Raw genomic sequence first — 12,223 nt, 5'->3', positions numbered from 1 at the left:
ATTCTACGTGAAGCTGTTACACTCTAAGGGCCGTGTTAACTAATTGTAAATCTGCAATTATAGCTTGACTATTTCATTTTCACTTTTGGACCATTCCATTTATTTTTATTTTTCACTTCTTATATTTAAAAGAAAAACATCAAGTTTATAGTTCGAATGTGAATTAAATAAATAAAATCTGTTTTTAATTCTTCAATAAAATTTTTGATAGCTCAAATTTTAAAATTTAAATGTTTTATAAATATTTCATAAAGCTCTTCTATATAGACAATTAATAAACTTTCTTAAAGACTTTCATAATAATTTTTTAAACTTAAATATTGTATAGTCAAATATTGATAAATCTCTTTCTCAAAAAAGGCCTAGTTTTTACAAATAAAATAATCAATAATTACAAAATATGGAAAATAATGGAATGATCCTTAAGGATATCAGAAATTAGTTTTCTCCTCCAAAAACTAGAATTCAAAAAAAAAACAAAAAAATTATTAGGTCCACGAGTGCTCTGAATTTTGACCCTTGAGAAGGCGAGGTTGTCATTGAGAATTTTTCAAAAATCTCACGAGATGAAAAAATAAATGTTGATCACATGCAACAATGATGTAATTATTTTAATATTAGTGTCTTGTGTCACATTACAATGGTTTAAAATATGTTTATAATTTTAAAAATCAAAATGCACTGTTTTTTTTCGATATCTAATAAAAAAATTTTAATCTAGAATATAAAATGTTATAAAATTTTTAAATTATTAATTAATTAAATTTTTTTAAATATAATATTCTCAATATAAAAGAATTTTAAATTACAAAGAAACTTGTGTTAAATGTTTAATAAAAAAATTCAAATAATTTATAAAGTTTAAAAAAAGTTTTTATAGAGATAAACATGTTTTTTAATGCTAAAGTTTGAAAAGAAAAAACATTTAGTGCATTTTATTTTCAAATTTGAAAAAATTTTACACCACTGTAGTGTCGCATTCTCAAGATCAATGGTTTGGAGTGAAAGTGACCTTATGGATTACTGAGATGATTATTATTGAAAAGAATTTCAAACTGTTGATAAAAAATATTCTGTGAAAAGTTTAAAAATTGTAGCATTTAAACGAATGTAATATTATATATATATATATAACATATAAGAAAAAAAATCTGGGGGAGAAAAAAAAATGGGGGAAAATTCTATATATAGAAACAATAGCGTATCTCAAATTCTTTGTTGTAACTAGAAAATGGATTTCCATTTGAATGACTTCGTCAACGTTATAAACTTGTTTTGTTTGCCCTAAGAAATCTACAAAGTAAACTGTTACGCTGGTTGAATTATTTTTTCATTTTATTTATTTTTTTAAAACATTTTCTTCATGCGAAAAAAATAAAAATTTCATATACATATATATAAATATTATATACCTATAGCTTTTATTGGGCCAGTGTAACAAGGTCGATATTGTGACCTTTGTGCGATGAAAGCGAGAGCGATAGAATAATTCAAGTTTTTAATTGACGATGTATCTAATTCAACATTGAATAAAGTCACAATGAAAGTAAAAAAAAATAATAATAAATAAGGTCGTAATTTTCTAGCGCCTTATAATTAATTTTAAAGTTACATTGAAATAAGAATGATTAATTTACGATTTAACTGTTAATTAATAAATAAGTAAATGAATAATTCTTTTTCGGAAATTCAGTTCATTTTTTCCAGTATTTATGTGATGACATTTGAAAATAGAGAATTTAATTCATTTTCTTGTGATTTGAGATGAAAAAATAATTTATAAATGTTAAAAATTGAATATTAATTAACGCTAATTTTTTATTGCAGGGTATTTCTGGTATGTTTTGAAAGAAAAATTTGCGGGCAACAAAATGATTAAGTGACGTCCCTGATCTCTCAAAGTGTAAAAGCTTTACTTTCAGTTTCACGTCGTCGGGCGACTTGATGGATTGTCTGTAATTTGCTTTCGCATTTCAAGTGTCAGTGTTTGTTCAAGAACTCAAGAAATTTACCATTAAAAGTGTCCAAAGATTTGTAAGTAATATTTTCCAATTTTGAATTTCACGTGAACAATATTTTTTTTTTTTTAATTTCAAATAAATTTTTATATACGAACTAATAATTTTAACGATTTAACTTAAATGCTTAATTATTAATTTTTATAATTTTGAATCAGCATTAAGTAATTTTTTGAAAAATAGATTCAAAAAGAGCGTATTTTGAACAGTTAAATTTTTAAAAAATATTTTTTTTAATTGATTTAATTTTTATTAATATTGTGTAGATTTTTCAATAAATATAAAATTTAATGATTGAGCGAAGAAAATTTTATTGAGGTAAATTCATAAGAACTTGAAAATTATTACTTTTCTTACTCATCTGTAAACATCTGAATTGATCTTCGTTTAACCTTTGGGTTCAAAAACAGGCGCGAGAATAATTCAAAATATTATTGCAATAAATTGTGTGAATTATTTAATATATAGAATTGATAAATGAATCGAGTAAATTATAAAAATAATTTATGGATACGCAAATTTTGTTTTCAAATAAAAATAGTTTATGTGAAAATTATAATTGAAAATACAATTTACTATCTGTGAGAAAAAGAAATTGGAGAATGAAAAGAAAAATTTATACATTCATTCAATTTAAATTTTAATTTAATGAAATTAATAAAAATAAAATTCGATTTTAGATGAATTTTTATTCAGATGATATAATCAATTTGAGTTTAGAAAAATAATTTTAAAAATATGTTCGGTTTTTCTTCATCGTGAAAAATATTTTATTAAAGATACGAGGATCGGTCAATAGGACCTGGACTACGGGTAAAAGAGAAATATGATAACAACTACCAGTAAACATCTCAATAATGATAAGAAATTGACAGAGAAACTAATTAACAAAGAAATGACAATAAAAATCTAATTTATTGTATAAAATAAGAGAATATTAACATATTGTTACCAAAATAATAGAAATCATTTAATTAAAAAAAATTCCATAATTTATAGTTTATAATTTTAATTTAAATTTTCATTCAATTTAAAATTGAATTATTATTAAGTAATTAAATTATTATTTAATTTAATAATAGTAGAATTTTATCCTTAGAATGAAATCGAATTTAAAGGTCAAAAACTCTATTAGAAATATTTTCTTTTTTTGTAAAATTTTGCATAATTTTTTTTTTTACGCGCTGTTATGGGACTTGGCATTACGGTGATACGACGAGGTCGTGCCTTTAAGATATACATTATCGACGCCCCTTTTCTTATTGTTTATTTATCACTGACTCACTAGTTCTTTATAAACAGACACTTAATTTAGCAAGGTGTTGAAAAGTTTTCCTTATTTTCAAAAATTTCCTTTCTCACATTTGTGAAATATAATTCTCAAAATGTATTTTAATATTAGAAAATAAAATTTAATTTCAGGTGAATTTTCATGTACAGATATTAGATTAATTTTATTCTTCTCGTTAAAAAAATTTTAATAAAATTAAATTTAAAAAAAAATTTTTTTAAAAAGAAAAAAAAAATCTTTTTTTCTTTTGTACAGAAATTTTCAAAAATTACCGAATGCACTGTTGGAAATACAATAATTTCTAGTATGGAATCATTTGCGAAGATACCTCTTGGACAAACTACTTTAAAATTGATAGATCGTGTTTTATGGGTGGTTGAAAAATCAGTCCAATGGAGCCTTCCCGTTCAAGAAGCTTCGTCAGGTTTAATCAATTTTTTCATTAATTTTATTAAATTATTTTTTTTTTGTATTTAAAAACCTCATGTGTTAGAAAATTTATTGAATTCTTAAATTGATAAAAATTTCAAATTTTTTACTAAATTCATTCAATTTTGATAAATCAATTAAATTATAAATACCGAGTTACAAGAAAAATTGTGCTGCAGTTTAAAGTATGCTTTTTTTACAAATCTAAGAGAATGGAAAATATCGAATTTTTTTTACTGGAAATATTTTTGTTAAAATTATTACATATTTTCTCTTTAGATGAAAATGGAAAAACATTCGGTGAAGTCGAACTTGTGAGGCCGCTTCCATGGATCCTCTTTTTACCTGGACTAATTTTATTACGAGCAGTAAGGATTGCACTTAACGTAGGTGCTTTTGTCTGTGGATATCCACTAATTCAGCCCAGTGGAATAGTAAGAAATTATTATTATTATTTTATTAAAAATTCTTAAAATTATTATTTAAATTTTTTTTAAATATATCAACTGACAATCAAAACAAAAATTATGTCCATTTTTAAATTCTCGTTTTTCGTGATTTTTTAATTTTTTATAATTTGGAAATTAAAACATTATATAAGGAAAAAACAGACGGACATTTAAGACAAAAATTATGTCGATTTTTACATTTTCGTTTTTTGATTTTTTATAATTTGAAAACTAAAAAATTATATACGGAAAAATCAAACAGACATTTAAGACAAAAATTATATCCAATTTCACATTTTCGTTTTTTTGAAATAAAAAAATTTTTTTTTTAATATTATAACGATGCTGAAATTCACAACGTTTATAATTAACCACTTTTAATGAAATATTTGTTTTTCGAATGAAAAATTCTATGAATTTTTGTCTAAAAGATATTTTTTGCAATTTCTATTGATCAACAAATTGTAAAAAAAAAAAAACAGTTTTTAGACAAAAAATTTTATAATTTCCTGCCCTAAAAAATAATTTGTTTTCTAATTGTTGATCATAAATTTTTCCATCGTTTTATTTTCAACAATTTGAATCGATTAAAAGTTGCATTTAGAATAAAATATTAAAAATTTCTCTTTGAGAAACGATGATTTGTTAAATTTTAAGTTATGTTGTATTTAAATTGTTTTATTGTAATTATTTATAAAAAAAAATTTTTTTTAATTATTTCAGGTAAAATACGTTCAAAAGCGCAGAAGGCAGCTGAGGACAATAAAAAATAATGGTTTGAAGAGTATGCGTATCCAAAAAGAGATAACAGATCAGGTAAGATCGAATATTATTTGTATATATGATGCGAGCATGTCATATTTATTGAAATTCGTGTGATTAGACTACTTTTTAAAAGAAAAAAAAAAAAAAAAAAAAAAAATTAAAATAAAACACTAACGACAATCTCGCATGCGACGTCGAATCTACCATCAGGAATCTTTAAGTCCTTGAATGTTTCCGAACAAATGAAAAAACAAAAAGCTCGATAAATCGTGGTGATGGGTGTATAGGACAAGGTGGTGGCAAAGAACGATGCCAGGAAGAGTCTAATAAAGTCGATCCAGTTGACACTGTCCACTCTCTCATGTCTCGATGGCTACAGGAATTCACCATCGCCGCCTCCGACAAGAATCCAGGTTTCCAACAATTTCGATCTAGTGAGTATCATAGTGATTTTTTTTTTGACTTTAACACATTTGTCTTCAAAACAAATCAGTTCATTTTAGGAAGATTCAAATCAGGAAACAATTCCAATAAGAAGAATGAGTGGACTTATCTAGATTTTCGTGGATCATTGACGATTACACACAATTTTGGATTAATGACAAAGCAATAAGAGGGAGGAGATAAGTTGTTTTAAAATCGAAGCTGATTCTTTTTTTTCTCTATAATAATTTGTTTAATATTTGTTCTTCTTTTAGTTATTAGTTATTTAAGTTTGTTAATTAAAAATTTTGTCATTTGTTTTGTCTTGAGATTTTCTTGTAGTTGTTTCGTTTTATGTATAAATGTAATAAATCCAGATATATGGAAATAATAATAATCGTAGACGATCAAGAAATTATTATTCCTGACATGTGGAAAATTGGCATTTTTTTTTTTTTTTATATCAAACATCTATCTTGTAGTTCTTGATAAAAATAGAGCTGGGTTAGAGTTTGATAAGAATTTGAAGTCTACCAGTTTGTCTGAAGAGAGTATCATAATTATAAGTTCGCATGTAAAATGCTGATAACGAATCTTTTAATCATGTGCGACAATTTTGAAATTTTCTTTTCATTCATGCTAACTTTAATTAATAGCAATGACAATAATTGAAACTTTATATAAAAGTTAAACGAATTTTGTTTCATTTTTAAATGAATTTTTTCAAAATAATGAAATTAGTGTTTTGTAAGGAAAATTTCAAAATTCTCCAATGCAATATGATTTTATTATTTTGAATTTCAATAAATTGGCTATAGATTTTTTTTTTCTTTTCAGGTGCCAGTATCAATTGAAGAGAATTCAACAATTGAATCGACCAACAGTCCTAATCGTTCTGATTCGAAACGTAAATTTTTTGAGGTTGAGGCTGCTTCGACTGATGATGACGATGATGGTAGTGAATCCGAGGATGAAACTCTCACATCTCAAATTGAACGTTTAGCTCTTGAAAAAAGCATTGATGATCCAGATTTCAATGTGAGTTATTTATTTACGATTTTTCTGAAAAAAAGAGAAATATATTTTTTTTATATTTATTATTATTATTCTATTCTTATTTTTTATTATTTATTCATTTTTTTAACTGTGTAAAAGATTATCAGTTACTTATTTGATATTTCTTTCCTTCTTTTAATTCTCTATTGGATCGATGAGAACTATAATTGCATTTGATTAAAAGAAATTAATTTGAAAAGAAGAATGAATAAAATCAAGTTCATTTAAATATTTATTATTGAATAAACTCGTCATGAGCGCAAGCTTGATGGATTTAAGGTCTTGCATATTTAATAATATATGCAACTCGTAAACTTATAACAAGAAAACCTTGAGACTTGACCCTTCTTGGACAGATAGCCTGGTTACTCTTTGATACGCAGTCTGCTTCACTTATATTTTTAGTATATTAAAAAAAAATAGTTTGTTATATGAGGTAATGAGTCATTTGACGCCTCAAATAATAATTATTAATATTAAAATATCTAATTCACACTAACATGAAATTTAAAAAAAAATTTTTCATTATTTACTAAAAAAAAAATAAAAAAATTTTTTTTCATATTTTTTTAAAAAATTTATATTTAATATAATTAAAATTATCGACTTGTAAGATTAAAAAATTACAAATTAGAAGTAGTGTTAATATGATTTATTTAAAATATTGTATATATGAGATTACGAAGACGGATTGCATATTGAAATATTAGTGAAAAGAAAAATGTAAATGAGATGGTACAAAGTTTACTAAATGAAAATTAAAGATAATTAAAGACTAAAAAAATTAATTTTCCTATCGACTTATCGTATTAAATAATCGTTTTAAATTATACATATACTTTTTTCAATAATCTCCGAAAAAAAACGAACAGTTTATTTAAAAAAAAAAAAAAAAAAAATAGTAAATCCTATAATTAAATAATTATTATGCCAAAGATGGTTTTTCAGTAGTTTGTCATTTTTTCAGCCCGATGCATTATCGTTGAGTGATGCAACAGACGCAAGTTTCGAGGATGAAGTTTCTATAACAGAAGCAAAAGAACTTATGGCGGATGCAAAAAAAGACTTGAAACTAATTCAACTACAAAATTCTGAACAATCAGAACAAAAGGAGAAACCAATTTCTGATGAGGTAAAAAATTGATAACTTTTGATTTTTTATAAGTCGGGGGGAAAGAAAAATATATTACAATTTAAATAAATACAAATAAATAAACTAAGAAAAAACAATAAAAAAAAAAATAAAACATAATAAATTTAAAACTAATTTACCATAAAATTGAAAAAAAAGATAAATTACCAGAAAAATTAATTAAATAAAAAAAAAACAGTTTCAAAAATCTCAAGAAATATCTATAGATTTAGAGATTTTTTTAATGATGCAAAGAGAAAAAAAAGAACTAAAAAAATAAGAGTGAATAATAGAAAAAATTTTCTCAGAAATCAAAAGTGATCGTAACGCCCGAAAACTCAGGCAACAATCATGGGGTTGAAGCCCTCGATGGACAAGAAAATTATTATTCGCCGGTCAATTTTGGAACAGATGGGGAATTGGCCTTTTATTCTCCAATCAGCTCGAAAAGCGTTTCACCAGAACGATCAAATTCCCCCATTAAACGTGAGTGTCCTTTCACACGAGCGTTTTAATTACTGCTATCATTTACGAGGCGCCACCGCACATAAATGATAAAATTTAATTCTCTTTGGCTAATGATTGACAAGTTATATACGCCAATGATCTTTGACCTCGAATATTTTATTTGCCACAAAACGTTAGGAAATCACTAGAACAATCATTATTTTATATTAGTATAAAGTGCATTGTCTTCATGAGCTATTTTACAGACGACTATAATAAAAGATTTTTTTTTTTTTTTTAATCTCATATTCAAGAATGATATATTGTCTAGAAAATATTCTCATTTTTCAAGACGTGTTGTCAATTCAAGGACTGTGGATATATAGTTAAATTTATTTAAAATTATTTTAAACCTCAAAGAATTAATTAAATTTTTTTTATTTCAAAATTATTTATTTAGAATTTATTTATTCTAAATGAAAATTTATTCTTTATTTCAAAGTGATTCCTATCCAGGGTGTCTACTAGTCCTGGAAGTCCTGGAAATGTCCTGGAATTTGAAAAATGTCCTGGAATGTCCTTGAAAGTCCTGGAATTTTAATTTTTGTCCTTGAATTTTTTATATTTTGCTTTTAAATTTTCAAAAATTTATAATTTTGTCAATCAAGTTAAAAAAAATTAATTAAATAAGTAAAATAAAAATTTACTTAAGTAATTAATTACTTTTTTAATAATTTCTGAAAACAATAGTTAAACTAAACATTTTTTTATTCCTTAAGGTCATCCAATTTAATGTCCTGGAAAAATAAGAAATTTGTCCTGGAAAGTCCTGAAAAAGTCCTGGAATTTTAATTCAGATTTTTAGTAGACACCCTGCAGTATTGTCAATTTTATTCTTTTTCTTCATTTCCAAAAAAAAAACTTTTTAACCTGCTGAAAAAAAATTTCTTTATCATCCACAAAATCTTGTTCTTCATTTTGATACAAAGAGATAAGATCGCATTGTATTTAAAAAATTCGTTCACTCATTATTGAAATTTTTCTATAATTCAAAAAATATTTCTAAATGTATAAATTCGTTTAATTTTAACATACTGATTTGATGAACTATATTGTATGACATAAATTGTCATATAAATTGAAATCGGGTTAGTTGTAATGTATTCGGTTCTATCTTGAAATTATTAATCAAAGTGTCTAGAACCGATAAATGGAAATTTGAAATGACTGATTCAATTAGAAAATTTGATAACAAACTTTCTGAATAATTACTATTGAAGTTTGTAAAATTGTATTATTTTCAGAAATTGTAAAGTAATTTTAATCATATTAAAAACTTCAAACTTTCTTTATAATATAATTAGTGATGCATAGAAAAAAATTTAAATATATTCTACACTAAATTATATATTAAGTTCGTGACAAGTTAAAAAATAAGATTTGAGATATTAGCAATATTATATGTTAAGCTGAAGAATAAGGGATATAAAATGAGTGTGAAGCTCAAAGTTTATTCATGGTTCATGATAAATAGTGCAAGTGAATGAAAGCAAATCAATTTCTTTTGTTTTTTTTTAATTATTTCGATTAATCTTATCATAAAATAATTACTCGATATAGTAATTTTATATATTATGATTATAATTAATAATAAATATCGTTTTATAAAAATGCGCAAATTACTTTCAACGCCACGTGAAACGCTCATGTAAAAGCACACTAAATTTTGATATTTTAATATTTAAAAATATTATTATTTTTTTTCAAATCTTATTTATTGATATTCGTAATAATAATAATAGCTTTATTTTCTCCAGAAATCCCAATCAAAGGAAGTAACGCAAAATCCAGTGACATAGGAAATGGTGCTCTGAAAACAAATGAAGAACTTATATTCCCAGGTAAACTTTTTAAATTACTTTTTCCAGTCTGTATTTAAAATGACTGTATTTCTGAAAAATGAAAGACAAAAAAAGTATTCAATTCTTAAATTAGATTCCAAATCAAAATTTTTGGATTATTCATGGAAACTGTTTTTTTTTAATTGTTGCATTAGAGAAAGAATGTATTTTCTGAAAATTTATATTTTCTTTCTGTTAGAAAACGACATTTCCAGGGTTTCAAAAAAAGACACTACAAATGGTCACATTGAGGGAAAAAAATCGACGCACAGTGGAAAATTCAACCACAAACATAGACGTTTCAGTCATGGAAATCGTAAAAAAAAGTAATTAAAAATTAAAAGTTTTTATTCTCTTTGTCGATGTGAAAATCCGCGAGAGTTAATGAAATGTAAAATTTATTGAAAATTTCAATTACATCGTTTTGAGTACAATATACACACACACATATATATATATGTATATATAAATGAACAAAACATTGTGAGAAATTTTCGAAAAATTCTTTATAAAAATTTGACTACGTTTTTGTCAAAGTTTTCTATTTAAATATATATCATGTGTTTTTTTCGAAAAAATCTCGTTAATCGAACTTTAAGTTCATTCATCATACACAAAGTGTATGCACATATATATACATATATATATATATATACAGGGTGTTCCAAAAGTATGGAAACTTGCAAATATCTCGAAAAGTACGCATTTTCGTAAAAAATATCCAAAACAAAAGTTGTTCCCAAAAAAAGATCTACATTTTTTTTGAACCCAAAAAATTGGTCCCGGGACCCAACAGTGAAAAAAGAAGTATCACGAAAATGCGTACTTTTCGAGATATTTGCAAGTTTCCATACTTTTGGAACACCCTGTATATATACATATTAAAGTTAAGGTATCTTATTATAAATTATCGACTATAAATTAAACAAATAATTCGCCACATTTATTTGAAAACATCGAAAAACAATTGTCATTTTCAATACATCGAATTATCGCCATATTTTTAGCATTTTTCATCAATATTCTAATATTATATACACGGTTGATTAATATGAAGCTCAACAAAAACTTTATTGAGACTTTTTCTCATATTAAAGAGATGAATTTTTGTGAATAATTTGTAAATGAATTTATTATATATATATATACTTAAAGTCCATCTGAAAAAACAAGAGCTTTTCACTGTTAGTGTGTAATGAATATTTGTGTTATTATATATTCTTAAGTTATTTAATCTTGTGATCGGAATCATGTCATTAATTCAGTGATTGTTATATAGGATCCTAAATGTATGTACCTATGAAATACTCTATAAAAAATTGTTTAGGGATTATTATTTTTTGAAATATTACTTCTACCTGTTTTGTAATTAGATACAACTTTATACAGAACCATTTTTTGAACGAAGTTTGCAAAAATATTCCTTAAAATTTTTCAAACAATTTTCATGTCTCAAATTAAACTAAATCGGGGTTGTTCACATTTATGATCAACGATTACAAATAAAAATATTTTTCAAGCGAAAAATAATAACTTTTTTTGCTTAGAAATTAATAAATTTGAAAATTTGTCTTATTAAAGGGTTAATTCTAAGACTTGAAGTTTACAAAAAATATCACAATTCTCTCTTTTTTTATGAGAATAGAAAGAGATGTTAAACTTTAGTCATAGAATTAACTAAAAAATTTTCAAATTTATTATTTCCAAAACGGAGCAAAATACCCTCAGAAAATTTTCATATCAGGTAAAATTATATCAATATTAAAATATGTGTAAAGCCCCAAATTTTTTGAAGCATCCAGAAAAAAGTTATAAGCTTTGAAAAATTGAAATTTTTTTACTTAACAAATTTTAAAATTCGAATTTTAAAATTGAATAATAACGTTTCCAAAAAAGTGCAAAATTTGAGATTACGAAATCACTTCGTGAACCTCCTACTTTGAATTAATAATAATTGCAAAGGAAATAAAATTTACAAGATAATATTATGACCAATAAACTCAGAAATTCATCTAGTTTCACATAATATTAAAACTACCCCCCCCCCCCAGCACCGAAACTTTCCTGAACATTTAAATCTTAACACAATTTTCACTAAACATTGCAGTTAAATATTCCAAACATTTCAAATAAATCTTTAGGAAATCTTTAGGAAAGTTTCAGTGTTGTGGGGGTAGATTTTTTAAAAATAAGCCAGTGAAGCATTCATAAGCTCAGTCCAGGGATTTCTCTAATATAATATTTCTATATTTATTTACTTTAATATAAAATATAATTTCATCATATTATTATTAGATAGATAGATTTTATTC

At 24.3% G+C, this 12,223-nt stretch overlaps 1 protein-coding gene and 1 long non-coding RNA gene across 6 annotated transcripts; one reads left to right on the top strand and one right to left on the bottom strand.

Moving 5' to 3' along the window:
* The first annotated feature begins 1,867 nt into the window (after positions 1-1,867).
* On the top strand, positions 1,868-11,247 carry LOC127290278 (uncharacterized). Of its 5 annotated transcripts, none has more exons than XM_051318754.1 (10): positions 1,868-2,034; positions 3,565-3,733; positions 4,018-4,172; positions 4,911-5,003; positions 5,240-5,386; positions 6,213-6,413; positions 7,399-7,563; positions 7,872-8,049; positions 9,828-9,911; positions 10,127-11,247. In XM_051318754.1, exons 2-10 carry the CDS (start codon positions 3,616-3,618, stop codon positions 10,243-10,245), a joined length of 1,260 nt encoding a protein of 419 aa, XP_051174711.1. In that variant the 5' UTR covers positions 1,868-2,034; positions 3,565-3,615; the 3' UTR covers positions 10,246-11,247. The 5 variants fall into 5 exon arrangements, with proteins under 5 accessions (XP_051174711.1, XP_051174710.1, XP_051174712.1 ...); XM_051318753.1 differs by having other exon boundaries at positions 10,111-11,247; XM_051318755.1 differs by lacking the exon at positions 5,240-5,386 and having other exon boundaries at positions 10,111-11,247.
* On the bottom strand, positions 6,286-6,896 carry LOC127290281 (uncharacterized). The gene is made up of 2 exons (XR_007844280.1): positions 6,543-6,896; positions 6,286-6,437 (listed from the first exon to the last, which is right to left on the bottom strand). It is a non-coding gene; the product is annotated as an uncharacterized LOC127290281 (long non-coding RNA).
* Positions 11,248-12,223: the final 976 nt, after the last annotated feature.

This window comes from Leptopilina boulardi, unplaced genomic scaffold, assembly GCF_019393585.1.
Source record: "Leptopilina boulardi isolate dan_hultmark-lab unplaced genomic scaffold, ZJU_Lbou_2.1 LbouV2_58, whole genome shotgun sequence".
In the NCBI taxonomy this organism is placed as follows: domain Eukaryota; kingdom Metazoa; phylum Arthropoda; class Insecta; order Hymenoptera; family Figitidae; genus Leptopilina; species Leptopilina boulardi.
Note: the sequence above shows the minus strand (reverse complement) of the source record. Positions and strands in the feature narration are given on the sequence as shown.

What these genes read in the sequence shown, in the direction of transcription:
- LOC127290278 (XM_051318753.1), top strand. Translation starts at nt 3,616, where the DNA reads ATGGAATCATTTGCGAAGATACCTCTTGGACAAACTACTTTAAAATTG. An exon ending in CGTTCAAGAAGCTTCGTCAG is followed by an intron (nt 3,734 to 4,017) that starts GTTTAATCAATT and finishes TTTTCTCTTTAG; the next exon opens with ATGAAAATGGAAAAACATTC. An exon ending in TTGATGATCCAGATTTCAAT is followed by an intron (nt 6,414 to 7,398) that starts GTGAGTTATTTA and finishes TCATTTTTTCAG; the next exon opens with CCCGATGCATTATCGTTGAG.